The sequence below is a fragment of the Sinocyclocheilus grahami genome, unplaced genomic scaffold (genome assembly GCF_001515645.1).
Source record: "Sinocyclocheilus grahami isolate Dianchi unplaced genomic scaffold, SAMN03320097.WGS_v1.1 scaffold12.1, whole genome shotgun sequence".
Classification (NCBI taxonomy): domain Eukaryota; kingdom Metazoa; phylum Chordata; class Actinopteri; order Cypriniformes; family Cyprinidae; genus Sinocyclocheilus; species Sinocyclocheilus grahami.
The window spans coordinates 1368866-1395097 of NW_015505191.1; the positions used below are offsets into that span (position 1 = coordinate 1368866).

The window sequence follows — 26232 nt, forward strand, 5'->3', positions numbered from 1 at the left end:
CTTCTCTTCTCTTCTCTTCTCTTCTCTTCTCTTCTCTTCTCTTCTCTTCTCTTCTCTTCTCTTCTCTTCTCTTCTCTTCTCTTCTCTTCTCTTCTCTTCTCTTCTCTTCTCTTCTCTTCTCTTCTCTTCTCTTCTCTTCTCTTCTCTTCTCTTCTCTTCTCTTCTCTTCTCTTCTCTTCTCTTCTCTTCTCTTCTCTTCTCTTCTCTTCTCTTCTCTCCTTTATATAAATAAAAAAAATTAAAATGTATAAAATATTTTGTTTAAGCCTTGAAATGTATTAAATATATTACAAGGGTCTTAAAACTCATTTTGGGTAAATACAAAAATAAATTCTCTGTGAATGAATGTTTACTACACACATACAAAAGCGTGCGTGACTCTCACAGTGTTTTCAGCCCCTGCCGCCTCAATATATGAGTACATGAACACATGAACATAATCTCTAGAACAGAGTCACTTCATGATCGTCATATCATATAAACAGAGAAACTTAAAGGGCTTCACAAAATCCCATCAAAATAAAAGTTTGGTTTAATGAAGAAACTGTGACAGAAATATATTACATAATGTAATGATAGTACTACTGCTACTAATACAATTATTATGAAAAAAAAAGTATTTTTCAATAATATTTACCAGAATTTTTTTATCATAAAAATGTGAATATACAATACAGTATTTCTGGATTTTTAAAAAATAAATCAATTCAATTATTTAGAGATGCTTTTGATTATTAAATTTTAATGAAATGATTTAAATTGAATCCAGAAAATTAATGGAAATTTGGTAAAAAAAAAAAATAATAATAATAATAAAACTGAATTTGAGCAACAAAAAAAGTATTTCATAGGGCTTTAAAAATGTAATTTTCGTTAAACTTTTAATAAATTGATGTTAAATTGTGTAAGTTTCTATTTCAATTAATTAGACATGCTTTTTGCTTAATAAAATTTTATTTTACCATTACAAATTAGTCTAGAAAAATTCAAATGGAAAAAACGGAACCCAAAAATATTAAAATGGAATTTGGAAAAAAAATATTGTGCATTTCTTTCAATGTCTAGGGCACGATGGACTTGCTTGTGTGGGTGTAAAATAGAGAGGAAAAAGTACATCTAAATAGGACCCACTGATAAAATTGTTCTGGGCTTTTTAGGGGAATGTCAGTGTTAGTTTGTTTAATGTGTTTCACTGCTGATATTTTCTGGGTTAGCGGGTTCCCTCAGAGACAAGTCTAGAATTCATGCCCTTGTTGTGTTAGATTCTGCTGAAAACAACAGTAAATAATTTGTACTGACCTTCTTTACAGCCTATTTCCTTCTCTCTTTTCTCTCTTTACCATTTTCTCCACATGTTACTGAGAAACTGAGCTTTTATAACTGTCATCGGATGAAGTTTTGCGTGGCAAGTCAGCTGTTTAAATCGAGCCCTGATGAGCAGCTTTTCTTTTGCACCTGCTGTGAATGTGTATGTGTGTGTGTGTACATGAAACCACAAAGTAATACTTAAAAATAACTTAGTTTATGCAATGGAGAAGCTTTCCATGATGTGGCTTAATAGAAGCATGTCTGAATGAACAGTTGTTACAGCTCAAGGTTAAGTGTGAGTTAATGGTGCATTGTACAGTATGACCAAAATCTTATATCATGATACACAAACATATATATGATCATGATAGGCATGTGGATATATGTTCTTGTGAGAAATATTTACACATTTCTACTGTTGCTCTGTGAACACATTCATACCACCCACGTTGTGTAAGTGTGTGTGAGTGAGTATAAGAGGATATATTAATGCTGAAGATTGTGTCAATCTTTCACAGACTCTTTCTGAGATCAGTCAGCATTGGGCAGCAGATACATAACTTGACAGCGTTCTCTTTCTGTCAGTCCCTCTGTGATGATTGGGTTAAAGGTCAGCTTGCAGTATGTCTCTTAAGAATGCCAGCATGTGATTGACAGCTCCTTAGGTCTTGTGTTATCAGACCTAAAAATAACTGGAAAGTGGTCCACTTCCAATGAAGGAAACAACACATAACCATGTCTCTGACCTTTGCAAGTCATCTGAGACCCTGTCCCTTTTTATCTTCTCTCTTTCTTTAGTTTACTCTTTCATTCCGTCACTATTTGAGAAACCCCATTCATTTCAGCCAAGTAATATTGTAATTAAGACTTTAATTGTTTTGTGCCTTCATTCCTCAACAGATCTAATCTGTAGAATGAAGCTATGAATATACCATAATGCAGTGTGTGTCTTTTGAAAGATTAAAATGCAATGTTATTGTACATAGTGTCTATTATCAAGTTTTCATTTATTCCCAGGTATGCTAAGTAGAGTAAGCCAGAGTTTCAATATGTTTATGTTTGACCAAATGAGAAATGCACAAGAAAGATCCGTATATAATATAAAGGAAAAGCCTGTAGATGATGAAAAGGCTTACTTAAGCTGTATTAGTTCTTATGCATCTATGACTCTTTAGAGCAAATCAATCCAGGCTAACTACCAAATGAAAGAACGTCATTCATTCCCCCTGTAGTGCATATTGATTTTTTTTACATATATATGTAAAATACATATATTACATACATATATATATAGCAACAGCGGTGTCTGGTGAGCCATCACACACTCTCACACTCGTTTACTTAGCTGTCTAAATGTGTTCATATAGATGTCAATTGTTTTTAAATAATTAAGCAATATGACAAGTTCCACTTTCCCTTATCGCCACTCACATGCTCTTGTCTGGAACACAGTGGGACACAGACTGGTGGACTGACACAAACTCTTGAACCCTGCTTGTCCAATCAGATTAGAGGACTGGAAATAAATATTGCATTAAACTAATTATAATGACTTATAAATTCCTACTCCTAAAAGTTAACTTTGCTTTTATAATTTTTATAATGCAGTTTTAGATTTGTTTCATTTATGAATTTTTGTCTGCGGGATGTAACCAAAGGGTGGTTTTGTAAGTTTTAGCTAACTTATAAAGTATAGCTGTGTAAACCAACACATACTGTCCTAATTTTTCTTCCATATCTTTTTTACAGTACATGTTGTTCCTGAAACTTTGAGGGTGTTTGAGCACCAAGTGCATTCGGCCAGACTCCACCCACACAAACATGACACACTTTTAACGTTCACCTGCACTCTCTGGCACACTGTAATACACACACTCTATGTGAACTCCTCTATCTGTTGAGTTTTAGTTTGTTTTGTGATTGGGAAAACTGCCTCAGGGCTTGAGAAAAAGAAACTGAGAGAGAGATGGTTGCTCTACTTTAGGGATATTGTATATCTCTCTCGCTTTTTAGGAGTGTCTCTCATTCCCTGTGTCTGTGGCTGCCATTTCTCATCTTTTTGTGTTTCCCTCTATTCCTCCTCTATTCCCTGATATACATTCTCTTTGCTTCTTCTCATTTCTACTTTCTCATGGAAAGCCATTTGGCCCAACTAAGGCCATTGTTTTTGTGAGTGTATAAGAGAGAGGCGGAAAGGGAATGTGTGTGTGCCTGGAATGGCCAATTAAGATGTCATTGCTGACCAGTGTTGGGGGTAACGCATTACAAGTAACGCGAGTTACGTAATCAGATTACTTTTTTTCAAGTAACTAGTAAAGTAACGCATTAATTTTTAATTTACAAGAGAATATCTGAGTTACTTTTTCAAATAAGTAACGCAAGTTACTTTTTTTCCAATTTATTGACTGACAGCTCTCCTGTCCCCATGTTGAGAGAAATCAGAAGATGTTACTGTAGTTCTAAAATAAATATGAATATGCATTAATTCATCTCACTCACAAAAAAAATAAATACACAGATTCAGTATTCCTCAAAATGAATAAAAATAATGCAACTCAGAATATGATGCAAACCTGCAATAAATAAATGTTAAACAACACAAATATCCTTTATGTATTTAATCCCATTCTATTAACCAATGTCTTTGCTTCTGACCTTCGATGATCCAGTTCAACCATACTAATAAGCAAAAATTACTCTAGACAAACATCTGTGTGTCTTTTTTTATTGCTGAAGTGTGTTGAAATGTCTTCTTCTGCATTCTACTGTACGGACGTAAATTTACTTTCCCTTCAGCCTGAGGCTTGTTCATTTCACTTTTGTTGTGAAAAGGCTTTTCTATTTGCCAAAAATATAACTTTTTTATTTTAAAAACAAACAAGCTCTGTCCAGATTTAAAAAGTAACGCAAAAGTAACGTAATTGATTACTTTCCATAAAAAGTAACTAAGTAATGTAATTAGTTACTTTTTATGGAGTAACGCAATATTGTAATGCATTACTTTTAAAAGTAACTTTCCCCAACAGTGTTGCTGACTAAATTGAAAATGGCATCATAAATGTTTATGTGAGTCATTTTAGGAAACGAATTACTTTTTCACTTTAGAAAGGTGATCTTTAAAGCAAATGTCTGAACTTAACTTAAAAACTTTGAAACTTAAATAGCTCTGCTCCTCCAGTTGTCAAGGTTCTGGGGTTAATATGGATAGAATTTTTAATTATTTGTTTATTCTACTTACCAAGGCTGCTTTTATTTGATCAAAATACAGTAATAACTGTAATATTGTGAAATATTATTAATTTAAAATAACTGTTTTGTGTTTATATATATATATATATATATATATATGCTCCTTTTATACCCAAACATGATACCTTGACCTATTACCAATTCACCTGCTGTGAACTGTTTCAAAACAGTTTAACATGGATATTCTATAACCTTTTCACTTTTATTTTGCCTCTGTCCCAACTTTTTTGGAATGTGTTGCAGCCGTCAAAAACTAATTTAGTTCATATTTACAAAATACATTTACGTTGGTCAGTGAAAACTTTGGAAATCTTTTCTTTGTACTTTTGTCAATTAAATAAAAGTTAAAGAGAGAAAAAATAAAAATGTATTTCTGTTATCAATGTTGAAAACAGTTATTCTGCTTAATATTTTTTGTGAAAATCATGATTTAAAAAAAATCTGGATTATTTAATTAATAAAAGAACCACATTTATTTGAAGTATGCCTATTTGATTAAATTGTAAAATGTATTTATTTCTTGTTTTGATCAATTCAATTCAGCCTTGCTGAATAAAAGTATTAATTTCTTTTATAAAACAAATCTTTCCGCATTTGTTTTCAGCATCCATTAGTCCAGTCTTTCACATGATCCTTCAGAAATTATTCTAATATGCTTATTTTGCACTCAAAAACATGTATTACTGTTATCATTGTTGAAAACAGTTATTCTGCTTAATATTTTTTGTCAAAATCATGATTTAAAAAAATCTGGATTATTTAATTAATAAAAGAACCACATTTATTTGAAGTACGCCTATTTTATTCAATTGTAAAATGTCTTGTTTTGATCAATTCAATTCAGCCTTGCTGATTAAAAGTATTAACTTTTAAACAGTAGTGAATGACAGCTGTTATTATTTAACAAAGATCTGCCCTTAATCTATAAAACCATAATCTTTATCTTCGCACAATGCATATGACTTGGACGCTTGAGTGTTGACATTGTTATTCGAACACAAACGCAGACATGCACATGGGACAGATGGTGCCCTCATATTTGGCCCTGTTTTCTGAGTTGACCTTCTGTGTGGACACACGTTTAAACACTACACTACATTAGACAGAAAGAATGAGTCATTTTGAACTGTGCTCACACCTGTTACTGTGCTGTTTATACACGTCAAGTCCAGGTCATTCACTGATGGGTCTGAAATTGTGACAATATGTTGATAAGGTCTAAACTAATTGTTGACTAATATGGATTTTTTCAAAACCCAGTTCTGACATCTACACAGCAGACAAAATCACAAAAGCAACAATCTCTTTCACTTCATTTCTATCACACACACACACTTGCACACATAAACTCACTTCTAATGGCTGAGGCTGTTGTTAGAGATGGTACCACAGGGAGTTCCTGTCAGTACACATGTCTTGTCATCTATTCAGTCAAGCACATGCCCTTATGAACATCAACATCAAAGCAAGCATATATTGGTGAAAAAAAAAGTATAATAAAAAATTATTTTCTTGTTTTCCATTATGTATATCTATATAGAGGATTTTTTTAAGCACAAACCTCATTCGAGCACAAATTTAGTTAGTTAAGTAGTTTACCAATAAACAACAACTTTAAACTTAGGAAATATATGTAGCGGATCAGCTCATGGGGAAATATGAATAATTAACCATAACTAAATCTATACATAAGTCTTAATATCTTATGCAGATATATGTCTATACATTTCTCAAGACTCCAAAAGTTTGTGCAAACTTGAAACCTGACTGATGTTTTCCCAGCCTGATTCGCACAGTATGACAGATGCGAGCATGTAACACATCTATAAAAGATGACTTGTTGACAACAGCTTGTTGGAGAAAACCTGAATGCTCCATGAAACATTGCTTATGGTCTGTTTCTGTCTCTTTCATCATTTCCCACATACACACACTGAAATATCAAGCCATTCTAGAGGGCCAGCAGCACAGTAAAGGTTATTAAATCCCGCCCATGGGGTTTGTGACATCAACTGTTTGGCCCTCATCCCACTCCCAGCAGGTAGCTCTGCCGACTCAGCTTCCACGAAATGAGTTCAGAAGTCTGTTCAATGCTCCCTCTCTCCCTGTCTGTCGCTCAGTCTCTCTCACTCACTTCCTCAAGTACACACTCTGTAAAAATGACACACACTCCCCATTGGTCTGAAGTCAAGCGGAAATCCTAATCAAGCAGAGAAACTAACTCGCTCTCAGCATCCCATGCAGGTCAAGGTCGTTTCCAATGGCAGCGTCTAATGGAAGTAGTTCTTGCATCCCTAGTGCCAAAGGTGAAATTCCTAAGAGAAACAACTGACAACATTACAAATGCATCTTTTTTGTTGTCTGGGAAGGAAGCAGTGGTATAACAACAGACAGTACTATATTTATTTAATAACTGATCTCACTTTTTTCCCTCTCTGTCTTGGGTTCTTCTGCATTTCATTCAGTTGTTTTTCGCCATTTACCAACAAGTCACCATGTTGTTAATGAAAAGCAGCTGTTTGCAGATAAGTTATGTGATGTTGTGTATTTGTTTTCTATTTTCAGCTTTCATTTTCATTTACCCTAAATAGTGGTGTCATGATATTTGTATTTTATATGATACCTTTTCAGTACAATACCTTGAATAATATCCATATTCAATACAATTTTAAAGTATTTGTGTATTGATACATAGGATATTAAGTATTGAAACATTACAAAATTCTCAAATATTCCACTATATATTGAAAAAATCTCTATTTTTCACTGTGCTACCAGGACATTCTGACTAAATACAGTTTAACTTGAGACAGAATCAACCAAAAATTGCCTTCACATTTGGTCTTTAAATCAGATTAATTGCATGTATGCAGTTATCGTATAGCTTCATATCAGGTTATTCAGTTATTTTGTTATTGTTTTCATTTATTTATTGTTTGGACAGTGACATGATGATGCTGTCAAGATTTAAATGAATGATTGACAACTGAAACCTTGTTTGACATTACTCTGATACACATTGAATTTGTTAGGTCTTTGGGCGATCGTTGACTACACCCTCCTTCCTGTCTTGCTCCTGCTGTTGTCTTAGTTTGTTGCACTAAAGGACGGTTGGGAAGGCTTGGGTGAAAAGAATCGACCCCCAAAATCCCACATTTAAAGACTGTTGCTAGGATACAGCCTTTAATTGATTGTGATAGTCTGTATGAATCGTGACCCAGATTACATTAAGACTTTTCAAAGATTTTCTTGAAAAGCTGTATTTGAGAGTTTCATGGTTCATGATCATTCTGCTTTTCCGTGTATACCCAGTACTGCCAGGTAATGGGATAAAACCATTAAATCCGTGTGCATTTTGTATTCCAGAAAAAGGTCTTTCAAATTTTAATCTGTCATGTGTTAAAGAAAAAAATTTTTTTTTTCTTTTCTTTTTTCAGACCCATTTTGTATACTCTATTTGTGGAAACTGCTTTATAATGTTTTTTCCCCCCAGTTTAGTCTTAGTAATACAAGTGCACTTGTTTTTTGAGTGTTCAGTTGCTGAATAAATGCTTTTGATGGCTGTCTTAAAAAAACTAATGGAGATGTCACTTGTAATTGTTTTCTCTCGTATGCTGGCATCTAAAATCACTTGCAAGCCGAGGAATAGAGAGAGATCAGTAAGGAATGTCATTAAATGCTGAGTATGGTGGCTTTGTCAACTTTAAGCCCACTATGCAGATGCTTTTTAACAAAATTAGACATAAAAGGAAGACAGGATTATAGCAGATGTCTGGATTCAGCTCTTAATCCAAAAATTTTAAGTCTGACCCATTTGTTTTCTGGGGGATTTCTTGTTTTAATTGTGTTATTATTATTATTATTATTATTATTATTATTATTATTATTATTTAATGACAACTGCAGCTTTCAAACTTTTTACTGAAATGTTTATGCACAGAGAACAATGGCTATGCACTATATCTTAAATATTTATATATGCACTTTGCACTTGAGCAATAAGAAAGATTAAAATTTCATTCTTGCAGACTCCTTTTCTCCTTTACAGAATGCTGACACAGAACTGTTTAGTTTGATTTTGACATCTTGCCTTTTTTGCACAAATGGAGCTAAAGTGGAGCAGGTTAAAGTGAATAATTGTCATGGGGCAAGCAAAACCTCAAGGTGTTCAGTCATAAACTGACATTAAGACGAGAATTACCACTTCCTCATAAGTGTTAGGCTATTAGTATTGATTTTTTTAGGCTGATGAATGAACAACCTCAAATATGATTTTTAATCTCTTTCTTTACTCATTGATTGGAATGCAAAATACTTGTATTTGCTGGATTAAAAATGCTAAATAAATATATTAAAATAATTGTGTGCATGCTGTTTCACATGCTACTATTTAAAAAAAATAGTGTGCAGTATGAAGTATACACTGTGTAGGATGTGCCACACTATTATACTAGTATTAAATGTCACAATCAGAGACATTTATATGTATTTTGTCAAATCTAATATCAAATATAGGCTATATATATAACCACATCACACAATTCAGCATCACATAGAGATCTTGAGGCATGCGTAAAACATGTTGTACAGGAAGGGTGCATTAATATTTAGTGTGGCCTTTGGATGCTGACATCCACTGCTAATTATACTGAAGGTCACATCATGCAGTCAGGAGCTACTTCAAATCATGACAGGTTAAAGTGGTATCCAAGCACTAAAGAAAGCAGGTGAATGCAAGAAAGCAAGATGTAGTAGAGAGTTACATTTATTTGCATTCTGGTTTTATTTATTGATTTGTTATTATGGTGGGGCCCTTACATATTATTACCTGTCTCATATGCACTAGTATGCCATAGAATAGATATAGCTTATTTACAATGTCTTTTGTGTTTGGTGCAGCATTGACTATGGTAGTGTTAAGAGTGAAATGAATGAGAAACCCTGAAGGCTGAATGGTCAATTGGTGTGGAGTATTTGACAAGTAGCCTTATTTTGTATTCACTCCCAGCCATGTCTTGTCCCTCGACTCCCAACTTCTTTCCTTTTGCTTTTATTTTGTTTGGTCTTGAGCTGTCCTTGGTCCTAAATGGCTGCATGCATGCTTGTAAGTAATGTGCATCTCCGGTCAGAGGCCATTCATTTCAGTGCTCTTGAAGTTCTGGCTGAAGTTAACTTTTTTGAAAGCTGTAGTGTAAATACTGTCCTTTATGATTTTCCTATTAATATAAAATAAATAACCAAATATTAACCTGTAAATGGCATTTGGCAGATTTAAGTTGAAATGTCTCCACTGTCTTTGGGACATTATGTTGTCTTCAGTTTATGTGATGAACCTTCTAATAAAGAAGAAAAATCTGGAAAATAAAATGGAAAAAGTATGAATAATGTACATTTCCTGAAGGAAACAGAATAGTGCAAACGAATCGTGTTTAGCCTAAACTCTACTTTATTCCATATTACAGTGTAAAGGTGACTACAAACGTTTGAAACAAGACCGATCACAATTCATTATGCAAATGTAAGAATGAAGACAAATCACAGTTTTTAACAATGTTAGTGTCAGACTCTGTTCCATGTTTTGTGTGTGTCTTGCTCCCCATGTGCCTTCCTATGCCCTTATTTGGTTAGTTTCCTGTTCCTGTCCTGATTAAGTTAATTTGTCCCAGGTGTTTCCCTTGATGTTTCATTGCTCCCAGGTGTGTCTCGTCATCCTCTCCTCCTGTGTGTATTTAAAGTGTTCCCAGTCCCTAGTTCTCGGTCCGCTGTTAAACGTCTTCCCGAGTTCGTCTCCCTTGGGGCGTGAAAATAAAGTCTTGTTAAAGTATTCTCCAGCGTCTCCTCGTTCCTCGTGTGTGTGCGCGCACTGTGACAGTTAGTCAGTGGGAAATTTATATCACTTTTAACATTTATTGTGCTCATCAAATTCATTGTAAATGTCTGTGTTTAAAATTAATAACTTTGTTCCTGTGAACATTCTTTCTTTCTTTCTTTCTTTCTTTCTTTCTTTCTTCATTTGTGTTAAATGTTGTGTATTGTGATTTATGTGATGCAGCCCAAGATAAATTTCCTTTTGGGACAACAGATATATCTTACCTTATTTTAACTTGTGGAAGTCATGGCACTTACAGGTAAAAAGCTGCTGTCACGCCCCTGGACGTTCTGTGTGTGTGTTTTTCTCCCCATGTGCTCCCCGTGACCTAGTTTTCCCTCATTGTTGATTTTCATTCCGTTCACCCGTGTTCCCTTAATTATCCTCATTAGTTCCTTGTTACTTAAGCCCAGTGTTTCCTGTGTCCAGTGTTGGGTGTCATCTATGTATAGTGGTTGTGTTCCTAATTCTCTGAGTTCCCTTTCAGTCGGTCACCCTCGACATCACGTATCCATTCCCTCCTTCAGGGAACGAAGGTTACATATGTAACCGAGACGTTCTCTGTGTTTGAGTTATAATAAATGTGGTTTCTCGATCCTGCTCCAGCGTCGTGCTCTCCACAGCAGCCACATGTGACAGCTGCAAATGCATATTGCTTCAAAAACACAGCAACAACCACCACACCAAAACAATTATTATTCTTATTGAGTACCATATGTATAACTTTTATAAATACAAAAACAGAAGGCCAAAATTATCTGCTATACGGCTTGATTAATTGTTGTAATAAACCAAATGTATATTTCCTCATTTAAAGGGATAGTTCCCAAACAGTTGAGTCATTGCCATTGACTTCCATAGAGTAAATGATGACAGAATTTTCATTTTTGGATGACCGATCCCTTTAACAGATGCAATTGCCCAAAGCAAATTACAAATAGATGAGTAATTGAACACATGTGGTCTAAGTGAAAATAAGCATCTCTTCTCGTTCTAATAGAGAGTCGTGATGGTGATTAACTCTGACAAGGTAGTTTAAAGTTTTAGCAACTTCAACACACTCAAGCTCTTCAGCAAGTCTAAAGGTTTGTCATCTACACACGTGGACAGACCTGTCATGTCCTTTTCCTGTAGTACATCTCATGCAGTCTTTATGTTTCCACCATCACTCCTTGTTTTCCTCTAGCCTACAAGAGATGGACAGAACAGCGTTCGGCGAATGAGTGTAGCTCTCTCAGTTCAGTCCAGGACTTGACTTCAATAATGAATACGAAGTCTTTCAGCAGAAATGATTCATATCCAACTCAACGAGTTTCAAAGAACGCAAAAACTCAAATAGTGCCTATCTGAATCATTCAGACTGAAGACATTTGGAAATAAATAATTCTTGGACACATTTCATGCAAAGTTGCAATATTTGTTTTTTCTTTATTCTGACCTTACAGGAGAACAGTGCTGATTCGAGTAGCTTGATGCTCTGATAAGCACAACATGCAAAGTACATACAAATATCTGGATCTCTCTGTCTGCTATCTTAAATATGTAGTATATATTTTCAAGGAGCTCCTTGCTGTGCATTCTGGGATTGTATTCTCAACATACAGTGCCTACGATACATAAAATGTAAACAATGTATAAAGCTCAATTAAAATGTACGAGCGTGAGTAAGAGAAAACAAGTCAAATGCTCGCATAGGCCATATTGGGAAACTTGAGAAACAGTAAAACATTTATAATGTTCCAAAAGATTTCTGTTTCAAGTAAATACTGTTCTTTGACACTGAAGACACTAAACACTAAAGCTGTAATAGCTGATAAAATTCAGCTTAGCCATCACAGGAATACATTACATATTAGAAATCATAAAAGAAACCAGTTTCCAGTTTTTACATCAGTTTCAGCTCTTTAAGAAAGTTGTTGTTTATTGTAAATACTTCATTATAATGTAGTTTTAATTAGGCTCTCAGGGCAGGACTGATTGTTGATTCATCTATTTTCATAATTTAGCAGTTTAGGTGCTAATGAGTACTAACTGATTTAGAATTGGTCCCAGTACTTCAGTTTGATTGGTCATAGTCTCTCCATGCCTTTTAATCACTCTGTTTTTTCCTTGCAGTTTGAGTTCAAGGCAAAGAACGTGAAGAAGAAGAAAGTGAGCATAGTGGTTTCTGTAGACGGGGTCAAAGTGGTGCTGCGCAAAAAACCCAAGGCATGTGTGATCTCATTAGCCCTACACCTCTGACATGACACATGAATATCATTATCCTGTATCAGAATTACAGTACTAGAATTTTGAAGTTTATATTTTTATCTCATTCATAATGAGCATTTGCAGTAGAGTCCCTGACATTTGCCTTGTTTTGACCTTAAGAGGAAAGAGTGGACGTGGGATGAGAGCAAGATGCTGGTTATGCACGACCCCATATACAGGTGAGATGCAGAAAATATAACAAAATAAAAGATATTTCGACAAATTATATTGTATTAATGTTTTGCCTATGTTAACTTTTTTTTCTCTGTTTCCTCCTAGGATCTTCTATGTATCCCATGATTCTCAGGATCTGAAGATTTTCAGCTACATTGCTCGTGACGGATCCAGTAACTCGTTCAGATGCAATGTATTCAAGTCCAAAAAAAAGGTAGAGCAGTCTCTTTTTTACGTAAAAGGCTAAATAATGATCTCCTGTTACTCTCTTTCTCTCTGCCACTTTGCCCCAGACCAAGGATAAATATCATGATGTATGCCATTTTTTCAGTCCATCTTGTCCTTGAGCAACTGATGAAATTTGTAGAGGGCCTTAACCTTGATACTCTTTACCTATTTGTCTCTGTTGTCTCTGCTGTTCTTGTCATTCCTTGCCCTTTGCTTTTTTTCATGGAATTGTAGTAGCACAGCCCCGTAATGGAAAAAAAACTACCTATGAACAAAAAGCAGAAGAAAATTATTTTATATGATATAATCATATTTTTGATATTTTGATCATATTATATGATATAATATTATATTTGGTCATTGTATTGTAAAAAAATTTTTTTTTTTAAAGTGTAATTTATATATAAATGATCCTTATATAAATATAATTTAGATATGCTTTAGATATATATATATATATATATATATATACACACACACACACACACACACACATAAAATATATATACATATATATATATATATATATATATATATATATATAATTTGAGAACATATATATTAGTTGTTATGCTAATATGTTATGCAGTTGTTATGCTAATAATATTATTTGTAATGAGTTTTGCACCCCACACATATTTTTAATTTTAGAATTATTAATCGGATGCAAAAATGAAGATTATTCATATAATGTATGTTATGTATATAAGATTCTAAATGTGATCTTTCACCTTTCTGCTCTCTCAGAGTCAGGCCATGCGGATAGTGCGGACGGTCGGTCAGGCGTTTGAGGTGTGCCATAAGCAGAGTCTGCAGCACGCTGAGCAGAATGCAGATGAACAGCCAGACGGCCCTGCAGACGGCCAGAGCGATCAGTCTGGAGAAGAGCCCAGCCCTGAAGGTGAGACCATGCCATCGCATCAGAGCATTAATGCCTAAAACACTTGTCATCACTGAGTAAATCAAATCTGTGGAGTCCAGCATTTCTGTGATCTATCTCGCGTGATGTATGAACATGTTGATCATTGTTGTATAACTGGTTTCTCGAAGTGTGCATCATATTCTTAAAATTCTGCTGTTGTTTACAGCTCGTCAGCTGACAGGGATGGAGCACGGAATGGATGATGCCACTGAAATGGAGTCACATTCCACAAAGCTCAGTGAGCAGGCTATGGATGACATTCTTCAGAGTCTGTCGGAGCTCAACATGGTGAAACCTTCACAAACCCTCCAAGTGAGTGAGAGTGATCTGGAGTATGAGCATTACTGAGAAGTTCTTCTCCCCACAGACGTCTGTCCAATATCGCTCGTCAGCTGGAAATAGGCTGTTTATAAATATAGAGGAAACCCCTTTCACCTCCTTTCTCTTCTGTTTTTCCCCTTTAACTCAACCTCATTCCTCCTTCTGGGTATTCAGTGATACTGTTATGCTGCCCCAGGCCTGCACACTATTTTCAAAATCTTTGCCTGACTTTAACCACTTAACTGTGTCTGAAGTGGAAATAATATCATACAGCCCCAGTGAGACAGGAATTTCATTTAGACAGCAACACACAAAAATCTTTCGATTATTTAAGTTCCACTCATACAGCAAGTCGCAGCTGAGTGAGCAGTTTCACAAACTTATGCCAGCTAGAAATCATGCTGTTAGGTCAGGATAAAAAGATTTTATACCCCTTTTATTAATTGTGGCATTGTGACGTTATTTTAATTTCCCCTCAGATTTTCATTAGTGTAATGCATCTGCCTCATTATTCTCAGTGGTGATTATCATTTTTTAGACCTCATTTAAACCACTGTATTAGTGTAATAGATTACATGTACTGTATTTTTACCTAACTTTTCAACAATGAAGAGGGTCATTACTAGTTAGGCTGCTACACTACCGTTTAAAAGTTTGGGGTTGGTATTTTTTTAATGTTTTTGAATGAAGTCTCTTATGCTCACCAAGACTACATTTATTTGATTAAATCTACAGTAAAACAGTAATATTGTCAAATATTATTTAAATGTAAAATAACTGTTTTCTATATTTTGAAATGTAATTTATTCCTGTGATGGAAAAGCTGATTTTTCAGCAGCCATTACTCCAGTCTGTCACATGATCCTTCAGAAATAATTCAAATGTGATTTCTTATTATTATCAATGTTGAAAGCGGTAGTGCTGCTTAATATTTTTGTGGAAACCATGATACTTTTTTTCAGGATTCTTTGATGAATGCATTCTTGCTGAATAAAATTATTAATTTCAAAACAAAATCTTGCTGACCCAAAACTTGTGAACTATACTGTATTATTAAAGTATACGAAAGCAAAAACAATAATTTAAAAAAATGAAATGAAATGCATTTAAACATATTTAAACAAATTAATTCAACATATTTTACCATGACAAGTCTCAGTTAGTCTAATGCAGCACACGTAGCAAGGTCTTTTTAATAATTATATAATAAATAAAAAGAAAACAGATAGAATAGAAAAAGAATAGAGCAAGCTAGTATTAGGCCTTTTTTAAAGAAAACAAGCAGTTGGTAAATGAATAGAGTGCAAGTCTAAAAGGGGCAAGTATTTAATATTTTTTAAAGAATAGAATTAGAATAGAGAGTGCTAGAGGAAGAGATGTGGTTTTAGCTGATTCTTGAAGATGGCTAAGGACTCAGCTGCTCGGATTGCATTATAAATGCTTTTTATACTTTAAATAAGATACAGTATTATTCGTATTATCTGTTAGTATTATTATTTGTACATTACTACAGTAATGAGATTTAATGACATTTAAATGCAAACTGGCCAGTCAAGTTGATATGGCTGCATGTCCGTGTTTATAAGTTCATATATCATATGAGGGTGCCATAAGGATTATTAAGTAAGTTCAAATTCAAAAACTGTTTGATATTTGATATCTCTCCATGGTTCATTACAGAAATTCCCAGTGCAGAAAGGCTGCCTAGCCTGAAAGCAGATAATGCATTCATTCATTTTACATGTATTCATTTAGCAGCAATCCATTCATAATGCATTCATGTTCCTTGTCTAGCAAACATCAAAGATCCAGTGGTGTTCCATTAGCTTTGTAGCTGACGTTCATGACAAATGGATCTACTGGAGGATAAAAGAAGACAGAATGGGAACATTCATTGTTGCAGCGTCCTTTTTTATCTCTTTGCCATCCTACATATGGAAGATATTTCTGTCTGCACAATGGAGATAATGGATATGAAAAGATTGTTTTCATGAACTGTTTCATTTTGGCAGTTTTGCTTTTGCAGATGTGCTGCTACCTCCATCCTCTGTCTCTTATCATGCTAATATAAACCTCCATCTCCTCCTGGTGGTTGACATCTGAAATCACACAGAAAGAGGAATTCTGTTGTTGTTCTCTTTGCTGTTTTCTGGTTGTGATAATGTCAAGTTTGGTGTCATGCGTATGACATATTTGCATTTATCTTATGGTGATTTAAAGAGTGTTGTTATTTGTTTTGACAAACAGTTACTTGACTTTATAGCTCATGGCATGTAAACTAAACTATAATGAGCAGTTTCTAAATTATAATTGGCAAATTTATGAGTGATGCACAAGACTTGAAACTAGCACTGATTTACTATGCCTTGATTTATCAGTTAGAATATCCAGATACATTTTGTTCAAAATTGCTTAATGTTTCTGTGATATACAAAGTATTCCAGAGAGCTGAATATTAGAAGGATAGTTCAATCAAAAATTAAAATTCTACTATCTGTCATTTACTACCCTCAGTTTGTTCCAAACATGTATGAGTTTCTTTATTCTTCTGAACACAGAGGACGTTTAGAAAACTGTGGTTAACCAATCAGTCTCTCGTCCCCATTTACTTCTATAGTATTTTTTTCCATACTCTGGAAATCAATAACTAACAGCAGCTGTTTGGTTAACCAAAATATCTTCTTTATTATGTTCAACAGAATAAAGAAATTATACAGCTTTTGGTGTATGATCACTATAGTCACCCACAACTCGAGGGTGAGTAAATTGTGACAGAACTTTCATTTTGGGGTGAACTATTGTTTTAATGTCTAAATATTGTCTATGGAAATCTTTAAATGTATAAAGGTTTATGTGAGGGTTTAATTTAATAAAAAATGTAATTGTTAACATTAAAAATACAACTGTTAACTGTTAGTAAATGCAGTGCATCTGTGTTGTAAAGTAAAGTGTTACACAAAATATAATTAGGTGAGAAAGCAGAGAGTGTTTTGGTGTTCAAATCCCTAGAGCCATGTTTCTGTCTTAGTCCCTTTTATAACAGACAGAGTAAAGCTACTTAGAGAAAATTAGATTCTCTCTCTCTCTTTCTCTCTCTCTCTCTGTCTGTGTGTGTGTGTGTGTGTGTGTGCGTGTGTGCGTGCGTGTGTTAGTTGTGCCTATGTGTATATGTTCCTCTTCTAATGAAAGCACTTGAGGTGTCCTGAACCACATATTAAAGTGCTCTCTCAGTGCAAACACACATGCCCACTAATTAACTCTATGCTTTCAAAGTCCATAGTCCTCAGTTGTACACTGCAGAAGATGATGTTTCAAATGATAATGTTTTATGAACCAAATAGTTGTTTGTTAACGTTTGTTTTCCCTCTCTCATATTCTCGTTCTTTATCTCTTAGTCTTTACAAGACCTGGAGGGTGTCTCTCTCTACACGCTATCTCCCAGCAGCCCTTGCTCTCCTACTCTCACACCTTTGGCCACCCAACACCACCTGCAGTTACTCCAACAACAGCTGCAACAGCAGCAGCAACAAACACAGATCGCTGTTGCACAGGTAAGACATTGTTTACCCTTTTCTAGCTCTAGGAGGCACTACAGCTCTACGAAATTTGCAGCAGTTGTTTCCGAATTTTCAGGCTGTTTCACAATCATCTTCTCGCCAACCAAAGTACAGATCTATTCACCTCACCTCACTCCAGCAATTTCAGAGGCACATTTCCTGCATAACCCTATTTATATTTCTTTGTTGAAATGACTACTGATAGCCTTTGTTAGAAAGCACTCACGTACCCTATAAGCCCAAATCATTCTCCATAACCATGAGGAAGCAAAGATAAATATAGGGGAGACAGAACAAGATGCTGATAGAGGCAATCATCTTGCTGCGTTTGCCTGTTTATTTTTTCCGACTAATGATATTAGTTCTCATTTGGGATACTGTATAGGGTTCAGATGCTGTTATGGTTATAATGTCCTGTAAGAGAGAGAGGAAGCTGATGTGCTCTCAGCTCTGATTCAGCACAGTCATGCTATTGCATAGCAATAGCTTGGATAATGAGATTAATGTACAATCACCCCCCCGCACAGAGAAAAAAAATGTTATTCTTTCATATCTCAGGAGACTTAGATTTTAGTTTATTTTGGGTGTCAACCTTGTCTCAGGTGTTTCTGAAACAAATCAGACTAAATGAATTTGAATAGCAGAGTTTATATTGAAACTAAATTTGACATTTGATTGCTCTTTTTTTTTGTAAAATATGAGCACAGTTTTTAATATTGTTGTGATCTCATTTTAAAAAGTCTAGAGCACTGGCTCTTTACCAGGGGGCCTCAGCACACTAAGAACATTCAGTTTGTGGGATTATGGAATTAATTATTTTAACTCAGTTTGAAAATAAGCAGCTATGTCATTCATTATTTTATTGAATTATTTGAATATTGCTAGATTCAGTAAATACAAAGTTTGAAAATAAGCAGCGTTGTCATTATAGTTGACGTTTCAGGATTGTCTTTTGTGGACCTTTAAATATTGTCATTGACAATTATAGAGTCAAAAAGGTTGAAAACCACTTCTCAAGAGTAGATTCTCAAGAGGGGTGTTTTTTCTCACAAGAAGTCTCTGTTTGCTCTCTATGTGTCTCATTGCTATCTAGGAGAAACAACTGAGATATTAAAGAGATATTTTTTGCCTTCCTATGGGCTAAATCTCCCAAACAGCTGCACAAATGAAGACAACAAAATAAAGCCTCTGCAGGAAGCCACTTTAGATTCTTTTAAAATGATCGATTAACAGAATAATAGATTAAAAGCTTAATATCTGTCATTGCTACTGATACACCAAAAACACAGGTTAGTATTTGGAAAATCAACTCTATACTCTATATTATCTGAACTAAGAGGGGTTTTAATCACTATAATCCTCAACTCATATCCTACCTTTAAGTTAGGCTATCTTTCAGTAAGACCAGCATTATTCTTGACTGAGCGTGTCTCTGCTATAGGTGCAGCTCCTGAAGGATCAGCTGGCCGCAGAGACGGCTGGCCGCAATGAGGCGCAGGCCAGAACTCACCAGCTGCTGCTGCAGAACCGAGACTTACTGCAACATACAGCCCTGCTGGTGAAACACCTCAGCCAACTGGAGATCAGAGTCAGTGGAGCCACAGAGAGTAAGACAGTCTCTCTACACTCGAAAACTAATTATATATTTGAATATTTTGCAAGAAACTTAAAAATATATTGTATTTTAAACTGATAATCAATACAGTTCATAGTTTAATATTGTACCATTGTTTATGATTGGGTTATTGTCCATGCTTTGTGAGATGAGTATTTCATTCTCTCAATTACACTACAGTTTATAAGTTTGGGGTCAGAAAGATTTATTTTTGAAGAAAATAATACTTTTATTCAGCTAGGACATATTAAATTAATGTAACAGTACATACATTTATAATGTATTTATTGCTGCTAAAAATGTTGCCTTGTCAGTACAGGAAAAATACTGCATTTTAAAATATATTAAGTTCTTTTAAATCAATATTTCCCAATATTGCTGTTACTGTATTTTTGATAAAATTTTGAATGGTAGTGTATATTAACAAGAATTTAAGCATGTTTTTGTTTCAAATTTTTATTTGCTTAATAAATGTATTGGTCACACTGGCCTCAATAAACGCCTACTTTGCTGCTTATTAATAGTTAGTAAGTTAAGTGTTAAGTTTAGGTATTGGTAGGATTAGGGATGTAGAATATGTTCATGCAGAATATGTGCTTTATAAGTACTAATAAACAGCCAATATGTTAATAATAGGCATGCTAATAAGCAACTAGTTAATAGTGAGAATCGGTCCCTATACTAAAGTGTTACCAATGTATTTTTGTGATTTCTGAAAATACCTTTTTGCTTTTAGTCAAACATCATATTGCTGTGATTCATCTCTTAGCTACTTGGTTTAGTTCATAGCTAAGAACTTTTTATAAGATATTTCTACAAAGTAAATGAATGGGAAAAATACTTCCAGAACCCAGGCTGCTGAAAACCTGGGTGGTCACTGTTGGGCTCTATTACAGTCATAGACACACACATTATTTTTTGACAGGCTGGGATGTTATTAAGTTGGTTGGTGTACACTAATCTATTTCAGAGTTTAGTGCAGGAGTTTATTGGGTTTGATTCATCAGCACTGGGCTCCATGCCGACTTTCACTTTCAGAGATTATGTGTGTGTGTGTGTGAGTGTGTGTGTGTGTGTACAGTATATGTGCATGCATACGCTTATGTGTGTGTGTGTGTGTTTGTGTGTGTGTGCATATGCTTATGCCTGGTGGGATGATGGTGTTGTCTTTGATGGATGGTATGATTGGTCATTTGGAGAGTTATTGAAATAGTCTGTCACCATTATGCTCTTGAGTGTCTGTCACTGAAAGGGCTACTGTACGGCCAGTCTCTCAATAGCAGATTTTTTAATCGTAAGAATTTACATAAGTGTTCAAAACATTCTGTAGGTATGACATCTGCATCTTCTAATGTTATGGACTGTTTCAGGGTGGCTATTAAGAACTTTATGTCTCATCTTTGTATTTGTGCCTTCTAGAAGAAGAATCCCCATGGAGTAGCATGCCCCCTCGTTCTCTCTCTCTCAACCTGAAGTACCTCTACACCCCTCCCTCAGACCAGCCCGTCACCTCCACTCTAGCAGGACAGCCAGAAAATCCTCCTGTTTCTTCCCACGCTGAGTCCTACCTCAATCTGCTCAACCTGCGTGGTGCTCCCAACATTACAGCCAATGGGAAGCCAGCGAGTGCGAGAAGTGAAGCGGGACTGGACGCAGCAAGAAGGGAAGTTGCTAAGCTAGAAACTCGGAATTCAACAGCACTTGATGAGAGGTAATGGCACAAGGCAATAGCATTTACATAGACTTGTATGTATACAAATAAATTTGTTTGAGTCTGGCAAAGATATACATAGCTATATATACAGTATCTCACAGAAGTGAGTACACCCCTCACATTTTTGTAAATATTTTGTTATATTTTTTCATGTGACAACACTGAAGAAATGACACTTTGCTACATAAGTATATTTATATATAGCTATTATATGTATATATATATATATACAGTATATATATATGTGTGTGTGTGTGTGTCAATTTTTGCACATACTGCCCAGCACTAGTGGCCACACAAAATATTAACACTTTGGGCCCAATTTGGACATTTTCACTTAGGGGTGTACTCACTTTTGTGGCCAGTGGTTTAGACATTAATGGCTGTGTGTTGAGGGGACAGCAAATATACACTGTTATACAAGCTGTACACTCACTACTTTACATTGTAGCAAAGTGTCATTTCTTCAGTGTTGTCACATGAAAAGATATAATAAAATATTTACAAAAATGTGAGGGGTGTACTCACTTCTATGAGATACTGTATAGCAAAGTATATTTATATATAGCTATTATATGTATATATATATATACAGTATATATATATGTGTGTGTGTGTGTGTGTGTGTGTGTGTGTGTGTGTGCACAAACTACTGTTCAAAAATTTGAGGTCAGTAAGTTTTTTTTATGAATACTTTATTCAGCTAGGATGCAGTAGTTGATCAAAAGAGAATTTTACATTGGTACAAAAAATCTATTTAATATAAATGCTATCTTTCTATTCTTTTCTGTATCAGTACAGCTCTTTTCAGCATTATTAATAATAAGAATGTTTCTTGAGCAACAAAATCAGCATCAGGATCATGGGACATTGAAGACTGGAGTACATTTAAATTGTCATAATCTTTCAAAATAATAATGTTTTTACTGCATTCTTGATTAAGTAAATGCTGCCTTGGTGACCATTAGAGGCTTCTTTTAAAAACATAAAAAATCTTACAAATCTCAAACTTTTCAACTGAAGTATAAAAAAATTATAAAAAGAATGTGACAAAGAAAGAGGTAAGTACAGAAAGGCAATGTTAAAATGTTCCTATTTCTTAGCCAGTCAAGTTGCTCCTTTCCGATCTGTAATTTAAACATACTAAAATCTGAGCTGCAACATCTGGACAAAATAATCACAGCGTGTCAGTGTGTGGAACAGAGCAGAGCAGCATCAAAACAAACCCGGAAATACAACGGAACTACAAAAAGTTTCAGCTGTTATGGGTCTCAGACTCTCCAAAATGTTTAAAACCATTGAGCAGATGTTTATGTTTGTGAAGATTTGACTTTTTTACCACATTTGGCTGGTGTTTGGGTTTTCTAAAACTAGTTCACATAATCCCACCTCCTCTCCTCTCTCTTCCCTCTCCTCACTCCATACATATGCAGCAGACCTGTCGGAATGAATATTGGTTGTGAGCAATGTAAACAAATCTAATGAAAGTGTATTAGAAGGCAGAGAGCAATCTTTCCACACTGACTTTTGGCTGGCAAGTTTCCTTGAATAGTAATGGAAAATTTTGACTTTTGTTGGGTACTGCACATTCATCGCTCTCTGTGTGTGTGTGTGGTTAGCGCTAGCGGTAAACTGTTTTTGAGCTTTGCAGCACACGCCTACACCTATTCCTTCTTCTGCTAGAAATGTTTTCTTGCTTTGATTGGTTAGTTGTTTGTCATAGATTGCTCAATTGTTATGTAACGAAAAGAGTGAAAGCATGCATGTGTTTTTGTGATTGTATGCGTATATGCTTGCTTCTCGATCTGTGTGTGTGTCTATAAATGTATTCAAGAATATGTGTGTGTGTGTCTGGGAGAGTGATTTGTTTCACAATTATCATGTCCCTGTGGATAGCTGCAGTCTCTCACACACAGAAAACATTCATTTTCACACTTTATTAGAGCAATTTAGAGCTTGCAGAAAACCTCACACTTACGCGCACACACACACAATTAAAAACACACTTACTGATTTATGTACACTGACAACACACTCACAGGTCCAGGGAAAGACTCAAAGATATGCACACAGTCACTATAACACATACTCACATCATGAACAGTTTGCTGTTAAAATACATACAAGGGCAGTTCTTTTTTTTAAATTAGCATGTATTGGTTTTAGTGTGCACTATAAGTGTTTTTGTTACAGTAATTTGTAGCCAAAGTACAAAGCCAGCCCAGCACTGAGCCCAATTGCATTATTTTTATTAAAGCAAAGAAAGTGAAAACAAAACAATATATAACAAGACCTCCAACTAGACTTCTTATAACACTTGCCAAAATGAGCTCAGGTACACAGACAGGCTACACTAGAAAAGGCCTGTACAATATATACACAAATGAACTAGCAATACACAGGTGGATATAATCAGGACATGTACAGGAAATGTTCAGAATGGAATGCTAATGTACTGTTTGCTGTGTACTGTGCAGTATAAAAAAACAAACCTTTTAACTAATAATGCTACATCATTGTCAAATGACTACACTGTGACCAAATTTACCTGGAATTCATTGTCCATATTCTGGTTAACCTTTTAATTTGCTTTTTCTAGTATCCCGCAGAATCACAGACATATTTTATTTGGACATATGCAGCTATACAGTAAAGATATATTCACTTATGGTAGATATTAAAAATAAGGTGTTTACATGACCCAAATTGTATACAGAAGTATGCTAGGTGAAAAAATTGTCTTAATCTAGTTATGGCTGCTACAATCATGTTAATGCGCTTTCATAATCAGAATATTAGTGCAGTACAGTTAATTGGGGTCAGTATGATTTTCTTTTATTCAGTAAAGATGCATTAAATTGATCAAAAGTGTCAGTAAAGACATTTCTAATGTTACAAATGATTTTTTATTTAAAATAAATGCTGTTTTTTCTTTTTAACTTTCTGTTAATCCAAGAATCCGGGAAAAAATGTATCAACAACCGTTTTACCATTGATCAGTATATTAGAATGATTTCTGAAGGATCATGTGACACTAAAGACTGGAGTAATAACTGCTGAAAATTCAGCGTTGCCACCACAGTAACGAATTACATTATAGTATATAATATATTACTATAGAAAAAGGTTACTTTCAATTGTAATAATATTTCAACATTAACATTAAAACATGTTTAAAAAACATTAAAAACAGTAGTATATTATATATGCTGAAGAGAGGGGAATTGTACAGTGTTATTGTTATATTTGTCCTGTAGTGTGGCATTTCGGAATTTTATTCAACTTTCTGAACAATACGCAGTCTATGTATGAGCTGTTTTTTTTACGGTTTAGCTGTTTTATACTTAAAAACTCTCGTGCGTCACAGTCACAAATAATGAGTAAGTAGAGCCACAATGTAGAAACTGTCAGACAGGACTTCAGTGTGTCATGTCATGTGTGTGTCTGCTGGGTCTCAGTGTGTGTCCATCAATGGGTTCTCACTGTGACTGTGGTTTTATGCACCTGCCCATCATTTGTTCATTTATCCGTCACTCCTGGTGTTAATGTCAGCGTGAACTCTACATGAGATGGAATCTGTCCATTCCTCCTATGCCAGTCATAAGTGCCATTTCTTTCTTTATTGCTTTGAAACTGCTTGCCTGCATCTTGATCCCCTCTGTTCATGTCTGTGTTGATCTTTTATCCCTCTCTACATGCACTGTTGCTTATTTATTATCTGCCCATCCAGAAAGTGTCTCCGCTGATGATTTCGGCACTGTAAGTCACTGCACACTAAGACAGCTTTCATGGCCTCAGAACTGTGTGATCTTGAGCTTGTTTGTGTGTCTGTGTGTGCTTGTGTTGATGTGAGAGGGATGAATGCATGGATGGGTTTAATGTCATGGATTAGTCTATCTGCTGTTGCATTGATCTTCCATAATCTCCACTCGCTGCTTGATTACTGCTACTTAGACTGATCACAAGTGTGTGTGTGTGTCTGTGTGAATGAGTTTATGTAAAGTTGAAATACAGTACATGATTTTGCCCAGATTTGTGCCCCAATTATCAGTCTGGATGCATCAACACTAGTTGCCAAAAATCAGTCTGCAGTCTGAGTTTACATGAAAATTGCATATGATGGGCACAGATTCCAATTTTTTTAAATTTTAGACCGTGATTCCATCCAGTCAGAGCATATCAAAAATGTTTCATATTTTGACATTTTAGTACAATTTTGTAATGTGTCTCCTAGCAATGAGGTGGATGTTTCTGTCTGAGTTTGGAATGATTTGGAAGTATAGGTGTGATCCTTAATTGTTTAGCGTATGAGCACCGTTTTTTCCTCAGTTTCCATTTACGCAGTTGGTAAGTGTATGATGCCCCAATTTGTTCATGTAGTGGTATTCCAGCCTTTAGGTCAACTTTAGAGGAAAATTGTACACAAAAGTGAGCTAAATATGAAAGCCTTCCTTTACTGGTCTAAAAAATGATAATGATTGCAGTGTTGCAGTGGGAGTCAGATCGGATGATTTTCTAGATGGATTTCTCAGGTGTTTAGGTGAAGAGATTTGTGTGGGTGTGAGAGTTGAAAGGGAAGAGAGACTTATTTTTGTTTTTCTCTGCTCAGGTGCACGTGTGAGGAGCCTCCCCTTCTGATTATCCACTTCCTCCTGTAACAGCCTTCTTCCTCCTCTCTAATCTTCTAACCCTCTCTGATGCTCTCTCTCCATCTCATGCCCTCATCTTCCTTTGTCTGAAATCGCTGATTTTTGTTTCCTCTCCACTCCTCTCTTCTACACTTTACCAACCTTCTGTGAGTATAACGGTGATTGTACTTTATTTAATTACACTGGCATGCTAAATAAATGATGATTACAGTGGTGTGTGTGTGTGTGTGTGTGTGTGCATGCGCTCATATGTCCAGAATGATGGATTTACTCTGCGTGTTTGTGCGCTTGTGTGGTCAGGTTTTACCTACACTGTGCACTGTGTAATCACCTACACTCTTAAAAATAAAGGTGCTTCACGATGCCATAGAAGAAC

The 26232-nt window shown here is 35.2% G+C and overlaps 1 protein-coding gene across 1 annotated transcript in view; it reads left to right on the forward strand.

The window, feature by feature from the left end:
- LOC107596916 (carboxyl-terminal PDZ ligand of neuronal nitric oxide synthase protein-like) overlaps nt 1–26232 on the forward strand; it is a 39222-nt gene that overhangs the window by 6811 nt on the left and 6179 nt on the right. Inside the window, exons 3-10 of the mRNA XM_016287776.1 lie at nt 12542–12634; nt 12797–12855; nt 12956–13064; nt 13826–13979; nt 14167–14312; nt 17717–17872; nt 19320–19485; nt 20913–21204. Coding sequence (XP_016143262.1) covers nt 12542–12634; nt 12797–12855; nt 12956–13064; nt 13826–13979; nt 14167–14312; nt 17717–17872; nt 19320–19485; nt 20913–21204 — 1175 coding nt within the window. The remainder of the gene's footprint in view (nt 1–12541; nt 12635–12796; nt 12856–12955; nt 13065–13825; nt 13980–14166; nt 14313–17716; nt 17873–19319; nt 19486–20912; nt 21205–26232) is intronic.